The 23,380-nt window shown below is 47.3% G+C and overlaps 1 protein-coding gene across 3 annotated transcripts in view; it reads left to right on the top strand.

The window, feature by feature from the left end:
* The window catches only part of edem2 (ER degradation enhancer, mannosidase alpha-like 2), a 44,732-nt gene extending 21,984 nt beyond the window's left edge, over positions 1-22,748 (top strand). For all 3 annotated transcript variants that reach the window (XM_038803629.1, XM_038803628.1, XM_038803630.1), the window contains 6 exons: positions 5,408-5,619; positions 8,947-9,088; positions 12,677-12,801; positions 16,696-16,840; positions 20,199-20,320; positions 22,183-22,748. In XM_038803629.1, coding sequence (XP_038659557.1) covers positions 5,408-5,619; positions 8,947-9,088; positions 12,677-12,801; positions 16,696-16,840; positions 20,199-20,320; positions 22,183-22,671 — 1,235 coding nt within the window. In that variant the 3' untranslated portion in view covers positions 22,672-22,748. The remainder of the gene's footprint in view (positions 1-5,407; positions 5,620-8,946; positions 9,089-12,676; positions 12,802-16,695; positions 16,841-20,198; positions 20,321-22,182) is intronic.
* Positions 22,749-23,380: the final 632 nt, after the last annotated feature.

Genomic DNA, 23,380 nt, shown 5'->3' with positions numbered 1-23,380 from the left:
GAGAGATATCGCCAACACTGCCTCTGCAAAATCCTGCCAATCCTGGCAGGATGGGTGTGCCAACGTCCTCTCCCAGGCCAGTATCCCCAGTATCGTGGCACTGGTCATGCTCCACCAGCTGTGTTGGGCGGACCACATTGTCCGCATACCCTGTGAAGAGGAGATAAAGATTTTACAGATTGGATATAGATAGGCTGGGAGAGTGGGCTAAAATTTGGCTGATAGATTTAAAAAAAATTAAATTTAAAGTATCCAATTCATTTTCTTTTCCAATTAAGGGGCAATTTAGCGTGGCCAATCCTCCTACCCTGCACATCTTTGGGTTGTGGGGGTGAAACCCACGCAACGCGGAGGGAATGTGCAAACTCCACACGGACAGTGACCCAGGGCCGGGATCGAACCTGGGACCTCGGTGCCGTGAGGCAGCAGTGCTAACCACTGTGCCACCATGAAGCCCTAGGCAGATGGAATTTAATGTTACATAAGTGTGAAGTTATCCATTCTGGTCGAAAAAATAGAAAGGCAAATTATTATCTCGATGGAAAGCAGATTCAAAATGAGTCCGGGCAGAGGGATCTGGGTGTCATTGTTCATGAATCGCAGAAAGTCGGTATGCAAGTACAGCATGTAATTAAAAAGGTGAATGGAATGCTAGCGTTTATTGCAAAAGGACAGGAGTATAAAAGTAGAGAAGTGTTGTTGCAATTGCACAGGGTGTTGGTGAGACCACATCTGGAGCATTGAGTCCAGTTTTGGTCTCCTTATTTGAGGAAGGACATGGTGGCATTGGAGGCAGGTCAGAGGAGGTTCACCAGATTGATTCCGGGGAAGAGTCAGTGGATGAGGAGAGGTTAAACAGTTTGGGCTTATACTCACTGGAGTTTAGAAGGATGAGAGGGGATCTGATCGAGGTGTATAAAATACTAAAGGGGATTGATAAAGTAAACGTAGACCAAATGTTCCCCCTTGTGGGGCAATCTAAAACCAGTGGCCATGGATATAGGTTGAGAGGCGGTAGATTTAGAACTGAGATGAGGAGGAACTACCATGTGTTGGCAAGAATGGAGAATTTTGGCTGTGGAGAAAGATTGGAGAGGCTGGAGGTTGAGGGGAAGATTTGATTGAGGAATTATGGAGGGCCAGGAGAAATTGGAGAGGAAGGAGAAGCAGATGATCAATAATCAGGGGCATGGATTTGAAGTAATTGATAGCAGGATTAGAGGGGGAGTAGAGTAGGTCTATGCAGCAGAGGGATGTGGGGTTCTGAAACTCACTGCCTGCCAAGCAGATGGAAGCAGAGACCTGAACACACTGGGATATGTACTTGAAGTGCCGCAATCTACAAAGGTCCAGTCCAGGAGCTGGAGAATGGGATTAGGCTGGATAACTTTTTTTTTGCAGCTGGCACAGACACTGGACCAAGTGGCTGCCTCCTACACCACAAACCTTTCTCATGTTCGTACCTATTGAGCAGTGAGGGTCTTTCACCTTTTTTGTCAACTTCGAAACAAGAATGAATATCAAGGGAACCAGATCCACACCACAGCTCAGAATGAGACTGCAAGTAGAGACTTTTTGAGTTTTGAATATTATTTAATTTTGCAATGTGAGTCTAGCTGGTGAGTCAGTAGGAATCTCTCCATATGGAGGAGAGTTGGAGCCAAACGTGAACTCCACCTAGCCGGTGACCAGGTGCTTGCAAATTTAACTGAAGGATTGGGAATCTTAAATTGTATTTAGTTGCAATTTGGCAGCTCAAGTATCCATATTCATAGGCAAGTGGTGGTGTGGTTACAATTCACTCAGAGGGTCCGACTTGCTGTTACAACACGCAATTTGGCACGCAAATGGATGGCACCGTAGCACAGTGGTTAGCACTGTTACTTCACAGGTCCCAGGTTCAATTCCTGGCTTGGGCCACTATCCGTGCGGAGTCTGCACGCCCTCCCCGTGTCTGCGTGGGTTTCCTCCGTGTGTTCCGATTTCCTCCCACGAGTGCCGAAAGACGTGCCTGTTGGGTGAATTGGACATTCTGAATTCTCCCTCTGTGTACCCGAACAGGCGCTGGAATGTGGCGACTAGGGGATTTTCACAGTAACTTCACTGCAGTGTTAATGTAAGCCTAGTTGTGACGACAATAAAGATTATTATTATTATTGGTGTTTGTCGGAAGGACTTGTAGGTTAATGATTAATCCGTTTGGCCATGTTATGAATGTACCTTCCTTGGCCATCAGGTCCTGGGGACGAGAACCCGGAGCTTGTGGCTCCAAGGCAGGAGCGCCCTCCCCTGTGCCTTAAGACCCCCATCATTGGACAGTAATCCGGTGCAAATGTGCCAAATAAATACATGAAACATGTCAGCCGCTTGTGGATTAGCAAACGGATGTGCAACGGCTCTCGTAGCATCAACAGCCTCAGCAAAAATAAAGGTTAAATACAAGCTGGAGGGCTCTTTGAGCCATCTGGTGGATAGCTGGGTATTTCACTTTGAGCTGAGGTGTATGTTAAATATTCAAAACCTGAGTGCATCGTGTAACCTCCCACCCAATGGAAGCATTGAATGCTAAAGGATAATTGAGGGAAAACAAGATTCCCTGTTGGGATGCAAGCAACGCTTCCAATGTCCTACTTATTGCCCATCCTGCATTGATATAGCGCCTTTCACAACCTCGGGATGCCCCAACATACCTCCGAGCCATTGACATTCATTAGAAGTGATGAGGCAACAAAACCGTGAGGAGTCCAGACAGAATGAACGGTTGGAAGCTTTTCCCGGTGCCAGAACGGTTGAGATGCATAAGGCATTGATTATTCGGTGGATGGCAAAAGAATCAATGGCAATATGAGGAGAAAGTTTTTAATGCTGCGGGTGGTTTAGGATCTGGCCTTCGAATGTCGGAGACTGAACTCGAGCCGTGACTTTTCAAAAGGAGAATTGGGTGAGCCACTGAAAGGAAAATATCTGCAGGGCTTTGGGAAAAAAGGCAATGGATGGGATTATCTTGGAGAGGACGATGGGCTGAATGGCCTGCTCCTGCACCATAACCATTCTATGGTTCTGTGTCATCATCGTTGCGATGTGGGAAACGGTGACAGGCAGCCGGATTGAACATCGCAAACTCCCACAAACAGCAATGACCAGGCAAACTGCTCCTATTGAGATGTATTGAGGGGTAAATATTGGCCAGGACACCAGAGAGAACGTCTCTACCCTCAAGAGGTTGGTGATCGGCCTGCTTCGACTGTCTCCATCCTGGTGCTGACAGATTCCCGCCGCGTCGTTGGGTGGGGAATCTCAGAGTGTTGACCTGCAGTTTGGAAGGGACAACGTGTGACTTGGAGGGGAACTTGATGCTCTCATGACACTGCTGATCTTGTTTTTCTCAATTTTGGTGGTTGCGGGGGAGAGAGATGCTGTCAAAATAACCTTGGTGAGTCACTGCTGTGATTCTATATATAGTCCAGACTGCAGCCACAGTGATGGAGTGAGTGGATATAGAATGTATTGGGAGCAGCGCCAATCAAGCAAAGTAGTCCACACTGGAAGACCTGGAGCTTCTTGAACGTTGTTGCAGCTGCACCCAGGCAAGACATGCATATTCCGAGATGCCTTGACTCTTGTGGAAGATGAAGAGGCTTTGAGGGATCAGGAGATGAGTGACTAATTACAAAGTAGCATTGTTTCCAAGTTCCCCTTAAATTTAATCTGAAACGGGCCCCTTCGCGACCCCAGAACCAGCAGTTACGTTTTAAAAGGATCAAATTTAACCAGGCTTTCCTAAGTAAAGACAGTGAGTTTATTAATTTCTACAAAACACAAGAAAATGGTTAAACACATGCTTGTACATTCATACGGTTTAGAAGGGAGGATTGAGTTCAAAGTAAGTAAATATTTTGTTTAAAGGTATATGGAACAGTCCTCGACTGATAAGGAGTAGATGGTTAAGTGTTACAGCCACTCCAATTCGAGAATCCATTGAGTGGACTTCAGTGGTCGAATAGTCAGTTTTGAGGTTCGGTGTTCTGTAGACTGGTGGAGAAGCTTTCCAGTTCTCTTAGCTGTGTTCTTTTGTTGGCGGCTGACTTCCACAGTCAGAGAGAGAGAGAGAGATATACCTGCAAAAACGTTACTTGCAGGGATACTGTGAGAGTGCTTGCTGGCTTATACTTCTATGTCACAACTTCTAGCGATTGTTCTCACAGAGCACACACCGACACTGACTTTCAGCACATTCTTTGTACATTTCGAGTGAGAAGGAGAATCCACAAAAATCCGTCTGGACATTTAAAAAACAATTGTTTTTCTAATTTAAGAGTACCCAATTCATTTTTTTTCCAATTAAGCGGCAATTTTAGCGTGACCAATCCACCTACACTGCACATCTTTGGGTTCATAGAATCATAGAATTTATGGTGCAGAAGGAGGCCATTTGGCCCATCAAGTCTGCACCGGCCCTTGGAAAGAGCACCCCACTTAAGCCCATGCATCCCTATCCCCATAACCCAGTAACCCCTCCTAACCTTTTTGGACTCTTAAGGGCAATTTATGAATGAAATGAAATGAAAATCGCTTATTGTCACAAGTAGGCTTCAAATGAACTTACTGTGAAAAGCCCCTAGTCGCCACATTCCGGCACCTGTTCGGGGAGGCTGAAAGTTGTACACACCGGATTAATTATTTTATCTGTTCTCCTTCTTCAGCCGTAAGTGCCTCATCGCTTGATCAGTCTGGAGAATATTTGAGAAGCTATAGTGTAGGAAAAGAAACCCGAGGGAGAAACCATCCTGAAACATATATGGGCAAGACAGGCCATTTTAATTCTTGAATTCAGGACTACCCTACACTCCATTGCAGCATTTCACCTCTTCTATTCAATCGGGGCATCCATTTCATGTGTAAGTTGCTCCTTGTGAAGAGGAGCTTTCTGTGATCAGGCTTACAGAGCTTGTATCTCTTGGGAATTTAGTTTAAAACAATATTCTGGGTTTACCTTTTCCACTATGGGCCGATTACAGGCCTCCTGGCTGGGCTGAAAAGCCCATGTTTCTGCCGTTGTTTCAAGAACAGCAACTTGCATTTATAAAGCACCCTTTTCATGCAGTAAAACATCACGAGGCACTCCTCGGGAGCGTGATCAAACAAAATTTGACAGTGACTGACATTGACAAAGGGGATCCTGGGAGAAGAGAATTTGGTCCAAGGGATGAGGTTTTAAGGAGCGTGTTCAAGGATGAAAGAGAGAGGCCGCGGTAGCTGAAGGGAGGGTTTTGGAAGCAGGGCTCATGTTGCAGATGTCAATGGCTGTAGCGTGATAGTTTAAGGTTTAGTTTGGTTTTGTTGATGCTGCTTCACTGAGTGCCAATGCTCAGGATGTGGTGAAGAAATGAGCGTATTTTATCTTCAGCTTTCCAGACACCAACAGGAATGCCTTACGGAACAGTAAACCTCATGAACGGAGTTAATCCCAGTGAGACCCCAGTCACTTGCACTGCTGCCATCGGGACCTTCATTCTGGAGTTTGCTACCCTCAGCCGTCTGACCGGTGACCCTGTATTTGAGGACGTGGCGAGGAAAGCCCTGGACGCACTGTGGGACAGCCGATCGGATATTGGGCTTGTAAGTATTTCTTTATTATAAAGTTTCACTGCACCCCCCCTCATTAGGGCAAGTAATTTTTTTTTCTTGACATCCCTTTGGGCATCTGATGTCACGCACAGGTATCCAAACTCCAAAGCCAGCTCAAACAGCTATTTTTGCTACCGAAGCGGATAATCTCACCATTATCCACATTACACTGCATCTGCCGTGCATATGCCCACTCACTCAGCCTGTCCAAATCCCGCTGAAGCATCTCTGCATCCACCTCACAGCTCACCCTCCCATCCAACTTTGTATCGTCTCCAACTTTGGAGATAACACATTTAGTTCTCGAGTCCAAATCATTAATATATTATGTGGACAGTTGGGGTCCTAGCACAGATCCCTGCGGTACCTTGTTAGCCACTGCGTGCCAATTGGAAAAAGACCCATTTATTCCGTCTTTATGTATGTTTCCTGTCTGCTAACCAGCTTTCTATCCATCTCAAGACACCACTCGCAATCCCATGTGCTTTAACTTTGCATAGTAATCTGCAAAGTGAGATCTTGTGAAAAGCCTTCTGAAAGTCTAAATAAATCACATCCACCGGTTCTCCCTGGTCAATTCTACTAGTTACATCAATTCTTGAAGATTTGTCAAGTATGATTTCCCTTTCGTAAATCCATGCTGAATTTGTCTGATTACACCACTGCTTTCCAAATGCTGTGTTATGAAAGCCTTGGATAATACTCGAGCAACTTCCCTACTACCGACGTGAGGCTCACTCTCCCGAACCCCCTCTACCTCTTTTTTTTTCATCCTTAAAGATACTTGTTTAAAACCTACATCCTCTACCTTCGGCCCTGATATCTCCGAATGGAGCTCATGTGAAATGTTGTTTGACAACACTCTCCTTGGGACTTGATCAATGATCAATGCAAATTGCTGTTTTTCCTCTCGTTGTGTTGCCAAAGTTGATTCCCGAATACCATGTTTGGACAATACCAAGCTAAGAGATTGTTTTTTGAATGTAGCAGAAATGCGGTCACCGACAGCAATCATTCCGCCCCCTCTTTCAATACACATGCATTCCGGGCAGCACGATGGCGCAGTGGTTAGACTGCTGCCATGCGGCGCCGAAAACCAAGGTTCGATCCCGGCCCGGGTCACTGTCCGTCTGACACATTCTCCCCGTGTCTGCGTGGGTCTCACCCCCACAACCCAGAAAGATGTGCAGGGTAGGTGGATTTTTTTTACACAGAGGGTAGTGGGTGCCTGGAACTCGCTGCCGGAGGAGATGGTGGAAGCAGGGACGATAGTGACATTTAAGGGCATCGTGACAAATACAATAGGATGGGAATAGAGGGATGTGGAACCAGGAAGTGTAGAAGATTTTAGTTTAGATGGGCAGCATCGTCAGCGCAGGCTGTGAGGGCCGAAGGGCCTGTTCCTGTGCTGCACTTTTCTTTGTTCTTTGTTTTTGTTCTTTGGCCAAGCTAAATTGCCCTTAATTGGAAAAAAAAAAGAATTTGGTACTCTAAATTCATAAACAAAAATACACATGCATTCCCACAGAGCAGCATGCAACTTTTACACAGCCAGTTTGATCCACTGCGCACTGTTCATTTTAAATACCAGTTGGATATGAGTTGCATATTGTCCAGAAATTACTCCTTGTTGAACTTTGGTCGGTGGAAAACTCGGTTATCAACTGCAGATTTGGATTTGTCATTAATGAGGTTTTTTGCTGCTTGAGTTTGGCACTATCTTGGCAAGAGTTGATTTATTTTTTTACAAGTTAATTAGTGATCCATTACTGCTGTTTCCCCAGTTGTGCTTTTACTGTCGCTTTCCTCTTACAAAGACATTCACCCCTAAGCTGTGGAATTCGGCAATGGACATCGCCACCTCTCTGTCCTCCACAAAGATGCTCATTCAGGCCTTTATCTGACTGCTTGTCCAAACATCTCCTTCAGCCAAATTGAATTTGATGACAGTCGTTATTATATGGTATTTGGGCAGCGCTTTTAAGGCCTGCATTTATTCCCCATTTCTTTATTTTTTAATTTTTCCAACGAAGGGGCAATTTAGCATGGCCAGTCCACCTTTTGTTTCCTTTCTTCTGTTTTGTTGGTGGACCTCAAAAGAGTGGCCAATCCACCTACACTGCCACTCCCGCAACCCTCCATCCAGCCCCCCCCCCCCCTCCCACAGAGCGAACCGGTGGTTGCCACATATCAGTGCCCAAGCCAAAGCCCCCTCCAGCCCCAGGAGCTGCCGACACTGTCCCCACACCGTCAGGGTGGCCACTACTACCCGGCTTGTGGACTACCTGGCCGGCGAGGACGGCAGAGGCACCGTTAACAGTAGCCCCAAACCCGTGCCTTTACATGGGGGCGGCCTCCATCCGCTCCCACACCGACCCCTCTCCCACTGATCATTTCCTGACCATCGCAATATTCGCCGCCCAGTAATAATTCATAAAGTTCGGGAGAGCCAGTCACCCCCGCTCGAGCCCACCCCAGCAGCGCCTTCTTTACCTGCCCACACAAACCCTGAAATCACCGCTTTCACCAACCCAAAAAGCACCTTGGGAATAATAATCAGGAGGAAAGCTTGTGCAAACATAAACACTGTTTAATGCTAGGCTGTAACTATTTACATTTCCAAGTATGGTTTTGCATGGTGTTGCTCCCCAGCTTTTCTGACTCTACATTGGTCATGGTCAGGCATTATCTCTTTGTAGGTTCACGTCTCTCTATTTCTGCTTTACTGTTCCACACCTTGGGGCAATATTCTGCCTTCCTACGACTAGTTGGTGTCGGAGTTGATCACCACCGTCAATCACTATGGTACTGCCACCATATCCTGTTCCAACAAGTTGTCGTTGACCAGTTGCTTTCCTGTGGCTCTGAAGGAGCTAGACCTGGAGTTTTACATAATGGGGCTGTTTCTTATCTTTGATCGGCCATTGTGACAAGAATGTGGAGGTGACAGAAGAGTTGGCTCAGAAAACGGTATGACCCTGCAAGAAGGGATAGACACAGTAGCCTGGGTGCCCTGAGGTGCCCCAGTGCATTCCCCCCAGTACAGAAGCTCAAAAATACTGACACATCCCTTTTGAAACTGAATAAAAAGATTAATCTCTGGGAGGGTATGATGGATGGGTGGGAACACCGCCTCCTCCTCAAGGGAAGTTCGGGATGGATGATAAAGCCAGCAGCGCTCACATGCAACAAATGAATAAAAAGGTATCTCATTACTGAACTCAGATCCGCTTTATTTGTTTCACTGATTATAAAATCAGGATCTGTTTTGACTGAATCTTTTCCCTCTCTCGCCTCCCCCACCTCTCTTTTGCGAAGGTTGGAAACCATATCGATGTGCTAACTTCAAAGTGGGTGGCACAGGATGCTGGGATTGGCGCTGGGATCGACTCTTACTTCGAGTATCTGGTGAAAGGAGCTATCCTGTTGCAGGATGAGGGGCTGATGTCTTCCTTCCTTGGTGAGAATTATGCTCGGCGTCTGAGTCGCAATTTCCTCTGTAGTTTTTTTGCTGTATGGTACAAAACGATGTGGTGGTGTTAGGGGTGTAAAACACACGCCTCTTGAATGTTAACTGGATCCGTGCCAATTAGTGAAGTTAAAACTGAGGCACGGCAGCTTTCTTTGCTGGAGAGAGCTTATCGACTTGGTTTATTGACTTGGTGTGGGCCAATATAGGGTGCTCTTTCGGAAGGGCAGTGCAGACTCGATGGGCTGAATGGTCTCCACTTCCACTGTAGGGATTCTATGATCACAGTCAACACTGCTCGGTCTGCTCACTTATAGGTATACCAATACCTCTGACCTGTTTAACAACATAATCAACATTAAAGCTTAACAATGTAATTAACAAAACTTGACAGTGCCTTGTGTTAAGGCAGAATAAAAGGGAACGTTCCTCTATATCTAACCTAAACCGAGTACTTGTACCTGCCCTGATAATCCTTGATCAGGTGATCTTTACTTTTACTTTTTATTTTGTTTGTACTTAACTGACTTGGTCACTTGGATTATGGGTTGTGTCCTTCTGCAGAACAGGGGAGAGAGGGGGCCATGGATCATAGGGATTCTGAATTAGTTTGATTTATAAAGTATTAAACTCCATGGATTAAAACAATGGGACAGAATTTCCTGGATTGCACTTCTGCAGCAAATGTGTTGAAATTCACACTTCCGGAGCAGCACAGTGGTTAGCACATCTGCCTCCCGGTACCAAGGACCCGGGTTCGATCCCAGCCCTGGGTCACTGTCCGTGTGGAGTTTGCACATTCTCCCCGTGTCTGCGTGGGGTCTCACACACACAACCCAAAAAGATGTGCAGGGCAGATGGATTGGCCAGGCTAAAGTGGCCCGTAATTGGGAAAAACAAATTCTTAAAAGAAATTCACGCTGACGTCTGCATAAACCTGGCCAGTGAGAAACTTGGATCAAAATTTCCTGCTATTGCCACCAGCGTGAGCAAGTGTAGATGCGCTGCTGCCAATACAATTAATAATGGGGGTGACGCTGTTCCCTACCACCTTCTCAGCCTCTTATCTCTGCATCCATAGAATCCCTACAATGCAGGAAGAGGCCATTCGGCCCATTGAGTCACCACCGACCCTCCGAAAGAGGACCCTTTCTAGGCCCACGCCACCGCCCTACCCACTTAGACACAGGGAGAACGTATAAAGTCCACACAGACAGTCACCCAAGGCCGGAATCGAACCCGGATCCCTAGCACAGTGAGGCAACAGTGCTAAACACTGGGCCATCCTGTGCTGTTCCTCTTCCATTTGCTAAATATGGCAGAAGTGTTTCCATTGTGAAGGCCATTTCAGCATAGCCCTGAGAGGGGGCAGGGCATGAAAAATCTCAGCTACACTGAGACAGCCCTACGGTTAAGAATTGGGCTGAAGGGCAGCACGGTGGCGCAGTGGTTGGCACTGCTGCCTCACGGCGCCGAGGTCCCAGGTTCGATCCCGGCTCTGGGTCACTGTCCGTGTGGAGCTTGCATATTCTCCCTGTGTTTGCGTGAGTTTCGCCCCCACAACACAAAGATGCGCAGGGTAGATGGATTGGCCATGGTAAATTGCTCCCTAATTGGAAAAAATGAATTAGTACTCTAAATTTTAAAAAACGAATTGTGCTGGCAGTTTAAGAATTTTTAAAAAATGTATGAAGAAAAATATCTAAGACCAAATCAGATTAAATAGTAAAGCCCATCGTCTGATCAAACATTACCAGGTCAGGTACAAGTACTCTGTATAGATTAGATATAGAGGAAAGTTCCCTCTTATTCTGCTTCACTACAAGACAGGTATATATCTCATTTACACCGATGTTGATTGTCTTTGAGTGACATTGTGCCTATATCTGTAGGCGTGGATGTACGCTAGCTGTTGCGGGAATTCCAGGAAACATCCATGAGTTAGTCAACTCAATCATAGAACATACAGTGCAGAAGGAGGCCATTCAGCCCATCGAGTCTGCACCGACCAACTTAAGCCCTCACTTCCACCCTATCCCCGTAACCCAATAACCCCTCCTAACCTTTTTGGACACGAAGGGCAATTTAGCATGGCCAATCCACCTAACCTACACATCTTTGGACTGTGGGAGGAAACCGGAGCACCCGGAGGAAACCCACGCAGACACGGGGAGAATGTGCAGACTCCGCACAGACAGTGACCCAGCCGGAAGTGACCCCCGACCCGCTTTCAAAGCTTTATTCCAACATAGGGAGCAATAATCCTGGGCAGACCAAGACTGACTAAAGATCCACAACAGAATCACCTTTTAAAACGTAACTAGTTACATACACACACCATTAATCTTGTCACTTAGTCAGGTGTGAAACATATGTCTCAAACTTGAGTTACCTGTTTCCTGTGAGGATACACATTCTGCATTGTTCTCGCCCAAATACCAGGCCCTATATCTTTTTTCTTAAATTTAGAGTACCCAATTCATTTTTTTTTTCCAATTACGGGGCAATTTAGCGTGGCCAATCCACCTAGCCTGCACATCTTTGTGTTGTGGGCGCGAAACCCACGCAAACACGGGGAGAATGTGCAAACTGCACACAGACAGTGACCCAGAGCCGGGATCGAACCTAGGACCTCGGCACTGTGAGGCAGCAGAGCTGACCCACTGCGCCACCATGCTGCCCTCAGGCCCGATATCTTGACCTGACCTTGCCCTTCTGTCCCAGTAACTGTTGTCCCATTCCTTATCTAGCCTAGAGCATTCATAGGTCCTGCCTTCTCCCTGCCTGGAAGTTTATCTTGCTAAAGAGCATTTTTCAGCTAAACCTGTTTTAATCCTTTCAGTGCCCCTGGACTATTCTGTGCCTAAATCTGTAGGCGTGGATCTCCGCAAACTCATTCTTTGCAGGTTTTCCAGGAAATTTGCATTAGCTAGCCGTGGGGCAGAGCTGCCTAAATGAGCAGCAGAGGGTTTCGGCGCAACTATCTCGAAAACGGCGCAAATGATTGTGGAAATTCACGCCTGTTTATGTTTCGATTTCAATCGATTAAATGTGCGTTTCCATTGCGGGGGTGGGGGCGTATGACCCAATGCGGCTCCTGCATTGTGGCGACGGTGCATCTTTTCAGGAAATTCCGATCGCAGTGTTCTGCTGAATGCGTGCGTGATTTTCCTGCGGGTAACACACCTGCACGTTTAATGCCCTTTGATATCATCTGGTTAAGTTGTGAAATTAAACAGGTTGCGAACCTGATTTAAAATAGTCGATGTTCTGTATAAACCAGTGTGCCAACAAGAGAAGTTTGTGAAGTGAGCAATCGTACAACGTGTACTTTGGAAATATTCCGTGTAATAATAATTGGAACAGTGATTACTGTCACATTGGTGAGACACAGGACATTCTGGGCCAGACTCTGATTGACCAACGCAAACACTAACCGAGAGTGACTCTTATTCATTGTATCGAACACCAGCTGTCAGAGGAACTGAATAATTCTGTTTTTTTAAAACTATATTCACTCCTGTTGAAAAATTAATCCCAGTTTTGTTCCTTCCTCTAATTTCTTTCTTTTTCTCGTAGAATATGATAAAGTAATTAAGAATTACACAAAGTTTGAAGACTGGTATGTGTGGGTTCAGATGTACAAGGGCACCATCTCCATGCCTGTCTTCCAGTCTCTAGAAGCTTTCTGGCCAGGACTCCAGGTCAGAATTGCTGGGCTGTTGGGCTGAGCTCGATCCTCGTGTTTTTATTCTTTTTTGTTTTCTCCTTTGTGATGGTTCCTTTTTGCATACTTTTAACGTTGGCTAAAGTTTCACTCCAAAAATGCATGACCACCAGTTAAGGGTTGGGTGGCAGTTGCTTGACAACGTGGTTCTAGTTGGACCTGTTATCATTGCAAAGCACCTTCTTGAAACTCAATGATCGGTTGTCCCTACACTCCCAGTCCAATCCAAAGCCCAGAGAGGCAAGGCTCTAGTTGAGAGATTAAAGAGGTTTAGCATTGTTCTCCTTCCAGCAGAATAGGGGCAACCTGACAGGATGCTCAAAATTAGGAGGGATGTTGATAAAGCACTCCTAATGGAAAGATATGTGCCGGGGATTGGGATCAGCTCTAATAAAAGAAAGATTTGCATTTATATAGTGCCTTTCATGATCTCAGAATGAAATGAAAATGAAATTTGCTTATTGTCACGAGTAGGCTTCAATGAAGTTACTGTGAAAAGCCCCTAGTCACCACCACATTCCGGCGCCTGTTAGGGGAGGCTGGTACGGGAATTGAACCCGTGCTGCTGGCCTGCCTGGGTCTGCTTTCAAAGCCAGCGATCTAGCCCAGTGTGCTAAACCAGCCCCCAATGTACAGCAAATTAAGTACTTTCGGGTATTGAAGTGGCAGCGCCAGCACCTGCAGGTACCCCTCCAAGTCACTCGCCATCCTGACTCTAAATTTAAAAGAAAGCAATAGTTAGAATCCCTACAAAGCAGAAGGAAGCCATTCAGTCCACCCAGTCTGCCCCAACCCTAACTAGACCTATTCCCCAGCCCTACCCCTGTAGCTCCAGAAGCCCACCTAAGCACATGTTTGGACTGTGGGAGAAAACCGGAGCATCCGTAGGAAATCCACGCAGACACAGGGAGAAAGTGCAATCTCCAGACAGACACAGACAATCACCTCAGCTGGGAATTGAACCGGCCCCCTCTTAGGTGGGGGAGGAACGTTGAACCCACAATCATCTTGATTCAGGTGTCAGAGTGCTCCCTTTATTGTTGATAATATGGTTAATGTTTGTTTATGAATTTCAGTAAATTATGGGCGGCATGGTGGCACAGTGGTTAGCACTGCTGCCTCAGCATCGGGTGTTGCCCTATGCCGATGACCTCTTGCTGTATGTTTTGGATCCGTTGGAGAGTATGGGAAGGATTATGGTCCTGTTGGGGAGGTTTGGAGGGTTCTCTGGATACAAACTGAATGTAGGGAAAAACGAGGTATTCCCGGTGAATGAGCTGGCACAGCGGGCTAATTTAGGGGGGATGTCATTTACGGTAGCGAGGGATGGGTTTAGGTACTTGGGGATTTAGGTAGCGAGGGAATGGACGGAGCTCCATAAGTGGAACTTAACAAAGCTGGTGGAGGAGGCCAGGGAGGATCTTAAGAGGTGGGATACACTGCACTTAACGTTGGCGGGGAGGGTCCAAGTGGTGAAAATGAATATTCTGCCGAGGTTCTTGTTTATCTTTCAGGCTCTCCCGATCTTTATACCAAAGGCCTTTTTTTGGAAAGTGGCACAATCATCTCTAACTTTGTATGGGCGGGGAAGGTGCTGAGGGTGGGGAGGACCCTGCTACAGAGGCAGAGGCAGCAGGGGGGGGTTGGCGTTGCCAAATCTGCTTCATTATTATTGGGCGGCGAATGTGGACAAGGTGCGGCGGTGGTGGGAAGGAGAAGGGGCAGAGTGGGTTAGGATGGAGGAGGAATCTTGTAAGGGGTCTAGTTTGAGGGCTATGGTGCTGGCAGCATTGCCAATGGCTCCGAGTAGGTATTCAGGGAGCCCAGTGGTGCAGTCCACGGTGAAGATATGGAATCAGCTGAGGAGGCATTTTAGGGTGGAAGGGATGTCGGTGCTAACGCCGCTGTGCGAGAATCATGGGTTTGAGCCGGGGGGGATGGATAGTGTATACAGGAGGTGGAGGGAAGTGGGGCTGGTCAAGGTGAGGGATTTGTATTTGGAGGAAGGGTTCGCCAGTCTGGAGGAGCTAAGGGAGAGGGTCGAGCTGCCGAGGGGTAGTGAGTTCAGGGATCTACAGGTTAGGGACTTTGCACAAGAGTGGAAGGGGTCCCCTAGATTGCCAGGATACACCCTGCAGGAGAGACTGCTGCTTCCGGATGTGGAAGGGGAGGGAAGAATTGGGGATATATATATAAGTGGCTGGGGGAGCAGGGAGGCGTGCGGGTGGTGAAGATCAAGGAGAAAAGGGAAGTGGAGTTGGGAATGGAGATCAATTGGGGGGTATGGAGTGAGGCACTGCGAAGGACCCGTTGGTGGTGATATTTGGGGTTTCAGAGAAGCCGGAGCTCATAGAGAGGAGGAAGGCCGATGTCTTGGCCTTCGCCTCTCTGATTGCACAGCGATGAACTTTGCTGGGGTGGCGGTCGGCATCGCCACCGGGGGTAGCAGCATGGTTGGGTGACATGTATGACTTCCTGCGGTTAGAGAAGATAAAGTATGAGTTAAGGGGCTCAGCAGGGGAGTTTGAGAAAAGGTGGGGGGTGTTTGTGACCGTGTTTGAGGAGCTGTTCGTCGCGGGGGGGGGGGGGGGGGGGGGGGTGAAAAAGGAGAAAAATCTGTACAAATTGTATAGTTTTTTCTTTTTTTAAAATTTAGAGTACCCAATTAATTTTTTTCCAATTAAGGGGCAATTTAGCGTGGCCAATCCACCTACCCTGCACATCTTTGGGTTGTGGGGGCGAAACCCACGCAGACACGGGGAGAATGTGCAAACTCCACACGGATAGTGACCGAGAGCCGGGATCGAACCTGGGACCTCAGCGCTGTGAGACAGCAAGGCTAACCCACTGCGCCACCGTGCTGCCCTCAAACTGTATAGTTGATTGTTGGGAAGAATGTTTCCCGGGGCGTTTATTTGCTGTAACCTACATTGATACAAGTTTGAATAAAATGCGTTTATTTTAAAAAAGCACTGCTGTCTCACGGCGCCGAGGTCCCAGGTTCGATCCCGGCTCCGGGTCACTGTCCGTGTAGAGTTTGCACATTCTCCCAGTGTTTGCGTGGGTTTCACCCCCACAACCCAAAGATGTGCAGGGTAGGTGAATACGCCACGCTAAATTGCCCCTTAATTAGAAAAAAAAGAAGTGGCTGCTTTAAATTTAAAACAAAAAAATGAAATCTAGTAAGTTATATTTTTTAAGCGTTACAATTTTCTAATGCACAGAAGGAGGCTGTTCAGCCCATCGTTCTGTGCTGACTCATTCACCGAGTACCTCTCCTTCCCCTTTACCCCAGTGGCCCATCCATCTGTTTCTCTTTTGAAAGCTGCGATGGAATCTACCTCCACCTCATTCTCAGGCAGTGAACTCCAGATCCTAAACACTTGCCGCGTGAGAAAGGTTTCCCGCATGTCGCCATTACTTTGTTCGCTGATCACCAAAGAAGGCTTTGTCTCCTGGTTCTGGAACCTTCCACCAATGGGAGCAGTTTCTCCTTATCTTCTCTGTCCAGACCCCTCATGATTTTAACTTTCTCACGTTGCTCGCTTTCGGCATCTCCCTGGCAGTCGCCCCGTGGATTGATTTATTGCGTTGACGGCACTATATAAATGCAAGTTGCTGTCGGGAACAATTCCAGGTGTGTTTTTCTGCAGCGGGAAATAACTGGTTGGAGGCAAGGCACGCAGGATTGATCCATCAATGGGAACCAGCTTGTAAGACCCAATTGCAGCTACCTGTTTTGAAAACTCTTTCTCTGCCCTTCATGACGGCAAAGAAATTAAGACTATTTTTAAAGGCTCCTCTATCTAAAACCGGAACGTGTTGCCCTTTAAGCTAGGGCTGATGCTTTCTTTTGTTCCTTCCGCCGCAGAGCCTGATTGGTGACATTAATAGCGCCATGAAGACGTTTCACAACTACTACCAGGTTTGGAAGCAGTATGGCGGTCTCCCCGAATTCTACAGCATCCCTCAGGGTTCAGCGGTGGACAAGCGGGAAGGCTATCCGCTACGACCAGGTGAAGAAAGAAATAACTTTGCATTTTAGTAGCACCTGTCACCTCCTCACGACGTCTGAAAGCACTTCACAGCCAAGTGTAATCATTGCATTTGGTGCAGGCAGGTGCAGCAGATATTGTGCCCCCACCAGCAGTAAATGAGATGGATGACTAGTTAACCTGTTAAATACCAGGTGCATATAATCCGGGGGGAAGCCCTTGCCGACGTTCCCTTTCCTAATTTTGTTGCGGATGTATGTATATTAGATTTTCCTGTCAGTTTATTTTATCGATCATTTCTTTTATTCTATTTATTTTATTTTTATAAAAGAAGAAGAAAGAAGAAATCTTTATTGTCACAAGTAGGCTAACATTAACACTGCAAATAAGTTGCTGTGAAAAGCCCCTAGTCGCCACATTCCAGCGCCTGTTCGGGTACACCGAGGGAGAATTCAGAATGTCTAATTCACCTAACAGCACGTCTTTTGGGAAAGAGAAGACGATAGATTTTCTTGCCAGTATTCCACCACCTCCCCCTTCACTGCTCTGAGAGCACTCATTCCTCGGGTACAGGGCATTCCTGACTGCTTGACCAAGTTGCAGTCATTTGTGTGTGAACCTTGACAGTTGAGCTATTTAACTGCAAGGGGCAGTGCAGCTTAACCCTATCCTGTGCATTTCTACCACGTGTCTGTAGATAGCAACCAAGAACCCTGGTTGACTTCACCTCTGACAGTAAGGCGGACTGAAGCCACTTATCCGAGCTAATGGCTGTCCCCGCTTACTCAGCATAGAGAGATCTTTTTGGCCTGTATGATGCTGTTATTCACTGACTAAAGTTACTGGACCATGAAAGGAATTTGCTTTCAAGAGTCTTTCACAGTCTGAATGAATACCACTTTGTTACAGACAATGCACAACTAATATAATCTATTGTGGCTTCATTTTTTTTGCTGGACACCAAGTGACTTTGGGGTATTTTACTGTGAGGAGCCACCCCAGCCAAGCCTGATTGCAGCCAAACCTTAACTCCACCACCGCGCCCTCCCCCCTCCCTCTCCCCCCTTCCCCCTCCCCCTCCTCCCCCCTTCCTCGTCCCGTCCCCTCCCTCTCCTCCTCCCTCCTCCTCCCCCCCCCCCCCCCCCCCCCCCCCCCAACCCCATTGGGAACGGAAACCTTGTCGAGCGTCTTGTAACGTTCTGTTTCTCCGAGTCCCTTCTCTCCCACGCTTGCTTCTGTCTGACCGGGAGGGACATGTTTATCTGTTCCGGGTCTCTTATCAGTCTAGCTTTCCAGCCCACTAATGGGGCAATCAGACTACAGTCGTGGCAACTCTCTCCTTGCTCCCCTTCCCTTTGAGTCCACCATGAACCGCACATCCAAAATCAGGATTGGTGTGTGAGAATAGCACGGTAGCATGGTGGTTAGCATAAATGCTTCACAGCTCCAGGGTCCCAGGTTCGATTCCCGGCTGGGTCACTGTCTGTGCGGAGTCTGCACGCCCTCCCCGTGTGTGCGTGGGTTTCCTCCGGGTGCTCCGGTTTCCTCCCACAGTCCAAAGACGTGCGGGTTAGGTGGATTGGCCATGCTAAATTGCCCGTAGTGTCCTAATAGTAAGGTTAAGGGGGAGTTGTTGGGTTGCGGGTATAGGGTGGATCCGTGGGTTTGAGTAGGGTGACCATTGCTCGGCACAACATCGAGGGCCGAAGGGCCTGTTCTGTGCTGTACTGTTCTATGTTCTAATATTTCCCCAGCTGCTCTCTGAGTGCAATATATACTGATAACAGGTATTGCTGAGTGGTTGATTGAAGATTCTAGAACGTCAGTGAGAATATGGTGTGCCAATTATCTACCACCTCCATTCTTGAAAATAGTTGCGGTGGGCGTTTTGCCTTTCTGAAAGTACTTGCCGTGCTCAGTTAAAAAGGAAACAACAGTATTTATTCATTTTGTTAAAAATATTTATTCAAGGGATGCAGGCTTTGCTGGTTAGGCCAGCATTTATTGCCCATCCCTAAATGCCCTTGCATAGAACGGCCCTGATGCTTAACAAGGCAGGGGAAAGGGCGGCACAGTGGTTAGCACTGCTGCCTCACAGCGCTGAGGACCCGGTTCGATCCCGGCCCCGGGTCACTGTCCGTGTGGAGTTTGCACATTCTCCCCGTGTCTGCGTGGGTTTCACCCCCACAACCCAAAGATGTGCAGGGTGGCCGCACTAATTTGCCCCTTAATTGGAAAAGAAAATTGGGTGGTGCTCTGAATTTATTTTTTAAAAACAAGGCAGAGACAGACAGGCCCTAATAAATTACGAGCATTCTCGTTGGCTTTACTCTGTACACCGTGGGGGTCATAACCAGTCTTTGGCTGGAGTGTAGAAGTGGACTAATCGGCAGCCTGATTCTCAACCCCTGCCCCCGGTTCCACAAAACACACCTGGGACGATGCAAAGCTTAGACAGTGTGTTCTGGACTCACCAGAATCTGATGCAGCCATATCGAACGCCGCAGCCTGGATTTTCCCACCAGGAGTGGCAACAGAATTTGAGACTGTTTCCAGGTCCAAAACACTCCCAGAGGGAAATAGTCACTCATTTTGATTTTCAAAGGGGTGTTAATGGGATCCAAGTTGGTTAGAGAGAGTTCATTGACATGTTCAATGTCACGGCTCTCCTTCCACTCATTCCAGTGTCCCAGCTATCCCCTATTCATACATGTTTTAAACAGAATAAATAAAAGTCCCTTAATCGGGTATCCCCTATTTATATGTGCTTAACGTCAATTTATATCCATCACCTCTTTTGCTTCACTGTAAAAATGTAATTAACATGAACAAACCTTGTGAATGTAATTGAGGAGATTGACAGGGTTGCCCCGTTAGTTGGCCTGGAGACGGGTTCTCCCTCCAGTTCAGGTTCCTGGTGGGATCTCTAAGCTGGAGGGGCAATCAAGAGGCCTTGCAGCTCGAGAAGAACAACAGGGTGTAATGGAAGGTCAATAAGAGGGAAGGCATTTCACCATGGAGGCCCCTCTCCAAAATTGTGAAATTTAAAACAAATAGATACAGCAACCAGGCCCATCACTGTGGGTGCAGGAGAAGGTGTCCTGCCGGGGGGGGGGGGGGGGGGGGGGGGGGGGCGCTGGCTGGCTGCTGCTACACCCAGGATGGCAGTGAGGGACTCTACGTTTAAATCAGCCGTCTTTTCGATTTGGTTGCCATGTTAAAAAATATAGCTGTGCGAACATACAGCCGACTCCTGGCTTTTGGAACCTTCCCACTTCCCACTGCTGTCCTTGTTCAGTGCAATGGATGCGCTGCCCAAAGGTAATAGACTTTTGCCAGCCTGAGTCAGACTGTTAAAGTGGATGGTTTGTTGTTACAGAGCTTGTGGAGAGCGCTATGTATCTGTATCGAGCAACTGGAGATCCAACTCTCCTGGAACTGGGCAGGGACGTCATTGAGGCCATTGAAAAGATCAGCCGTGTGGATTGTGGCTTTGCTACAGTAAGTACCAAACCTGTTCAGGTTTGGCAGCAATTCCTGTACGCCGTGGTTCCTACTCACTGGGTTGTACTCCAACCAATTCTGGATCAATAGAGTTGGGGTGGTTGGGGGAGCAGGGGATTAAAAAAGTTACCAGTTCATTATGGGGTGGAGTTCAGCATCTATATGGTGCCTTGCAAAACCTCAGAACATTCCAAAGTGCTGTACAGTGAAGTATCATTGGCGTGTAGTCACCATTGTCATGTAGGAAACTTTTCACATCAGATCTCGATTTCTAGCTCGTTGCTCCTGCCAGCAAATGCACGTAAGGGACCCAGGTTCAGTTCCCGGCTTGGGTCATTGTCTGTGCGGAGTCAGCACGTTCTCCCCATGTCTGCGTGGGTTTCCTCCGGGTGCTCCAGTTTCCTCCCACAAGTCCGAAAGACGTGCTTGTTAGGTAAATTGGACATTCTGAATTCTCCTTCCGTGTACCCGAACAGGCACCGGAGTGTGGCGACTAAGGGATTTTCATAGTAATTTCATTGTAGTGTGGGGTGGCACGGTGGGGCAGTGGTTAGCACTGCTGCCTAAGGTGCTGAGGACCCAGGTTCAATCCCGGCTCTGGGTCACTGTCCGTGTGGAGTTTGCACATTCTCCCTTTGTTTGTGTGGGTTTCGCCTCCACAACCCAAAGATGTGCAGTTAGGTGGATTGGCCACGCTAAATTGCCCCTTAATTGAAAAACAAATTCTAGGGTACTCTTTTTAAAAAAAGATAACTTCATTACAGTGTTAATGTAAGCCTACTTGTGACATTATTTAAGATGCATCTAGACAGATATAGGAACGGGTGGGGAACAGAGGGAAGTAGATCCTTGGAAAATAGGAGACAGGTTTAGATAAAGGATCTGGATCGGCGCAGGCTGGGAGGGCCGAAGGGCCTGTTCCTGTGCTGTAATTTTCTTTGTTCTTTGTATTAAGAAAGATTATTGTATGCCTTAATATTGGGTGAGCACAAGGACTGGCTACAACATGCTCATATTCCACAGTGCGTGCTTACATATGTACATGGCTATTTCTGCAATACATAGAATCATAGAACAATTACAGCAGAGAAGGAGGCCATTCAGCCCGTTGTTTCTGTGCCGGCCATGTGCAAGAGCACACGATCCCACTCCCTCACCTTTTTCCCAGTTGCCCTGCAAATTTGTTTTATTATGTCCAGATCTATTATGTCCAGACCCCTCAAGCCTGCTATCGATCTTCTCTCGGGCAACAGTCCCAGCTTCTCCAATCTATCTGCATGAGATAGCTCAGAGTCCGACCGCATGCTGGTAATGTACTTGCTGATCATTGTGGTGGGGCCAGAAGGCGACAGTGTGACAGAATTCTTTTAATCCAGCTTGAAAACACCTGCTGTGTCCTTTATAGTAAGAAGTCTTACAACACCAGGTTAAAGTCCAACAGGTTTGTTTCAAACACTAGCTTTCGGAGCACAGCTCCTTCATCAGGTGAGTGAAGAGGTGGGTTCCACAAACACATAGACAATCCTACCAACTGTCCTGGCTTGAGACAATTCACACCTCTTCAACCTGTGATTATCACTCTCTCCAGTTGCACCGTCGGGACCTGTAAAGACTTAATTACCTGCAAAGTATCATCTTGCATCATTGACTTTGTCTATATATGTGTTTTTGGAACCCACCTCTTCACTCACCCAATGAAGGAGCTGCACTCCTAAAGCTAGTGATTCCAAACAAAGCTGTTGGACTTTAACATGGTGTTGTAAGACTTCATACTGTGCCCACCCCAGTTCCAACGCCTGCATCTCCACACCGTGTCTTTCACAGATTTGATGATCAGCTCTTGTTTTCTTGCATTTAAGGTGCGGGACCTACGGGACCACAAACTGGACAATCGCATGGAGTCTTTCTTCCTGGCAGAGACGGTGAAGTATCTCTACCTGCTCTTTGACCCCGACAACTTCCTCCATAACGACGGCACCACCTTCCACACCGTCACCACACCTTACGGGGAATGTGTACTGGGTGCCGGTGGCTACCTGTTCAACACCGAGGCACACCCCATCGATCCCGCCGCCTTACACTGCTGCAGCCAACACAAGGAGGACCGGTGGGAAGTCGAGGGACTGATGCAAGGCTTCCGTGCCTCACAGTACATGAGGATGGGACTATCAGCAGCTCGTGCTTCAGAGCAATATCATCAATACAGCAAGAAAATGCGGACAGCCCAAGATGGGAAAACGATAAATAAGCGGACAAATAAAAGAAGAGTTCCGATACTAAGCTGCCCTAGTCAGCATTTCAGCTCAAAGCTTGCGGTTTTGGGCCAAGTGTTTACAGATCATTCCTAGTGCGCACAATGATCTTATGATCTAAAGGGACTCTATTTATGAAATTCAGTGGAATAAAGTTGACTATTGTTTTTAATGGACTTTCAAAGGGTCTTCATTTTCTGGAGGACGGGACGGAAGGAGGCTGTTAGACACAGGGGCACAGAGCAAAATGATTTAGCCCCCCCCCCCAACTCCGACCCAAGTCATTTACTGAAAAGAAGGGACAGCGTGGTGGCGCAGTGGTTAGCACTGCTGCCTCGTGGTGCCGAGGACCCGGATCACCATCCATGTGGAATTTGTACATTCTCCCCGTGCTTGCACAACCCAAAGGATGTGCAGGCTAGAAATTTGCCCCTTAATTGAAAAAAATAATTGGGTACTCGAAATTTAGAATTTAAAAATATTTACTAAAAAGAATGCCAACGAGAGTCATTCAAGCTCTGAATGCACCAAAGTGTTTTACAGCCAAATACTTTTCCAAATGTAATGATTACTGTCTGTGCGTGATAAGGCTATCACCCTGGCCCTCTTGAGGACCAGCTCTGGTTCAGCTAGTAGCTTACGCAGGGTCAATTCATTTTGGATCCCGCAGACTAGTCTATCACGCTGCATCTCAGCCATCAAAGCTCCGGATTCGCAATAACCTGCAAGGTTCCAGAGGCAGGCTGTAAACTCCGTCACGGATTCTCCCGAAGTTCATTCAGCTGTATTAAAGCGATAGCATTAT

This window comes from Scyliorhinus canicula, chromosome 7 (assembly GCF_902713615.1).
Source record: "Scyliorhinus canicula chromosome 7, sScyCan1.1, whole genome shotgun sequence".
Classification (NCBI taxonomy): Eukaryota; Metazoa; Chordata; class Chondrichthyes; order Carcharhiniformes; family Scyliorhinidae; genus Scyliorhinus; species Scyliorhinus canicula.
The sequence above is the reverse complement of the archived record's forward strand: the minus strand, read 5'-3'. Positions and strand labels throughout refer to the sequence as shown.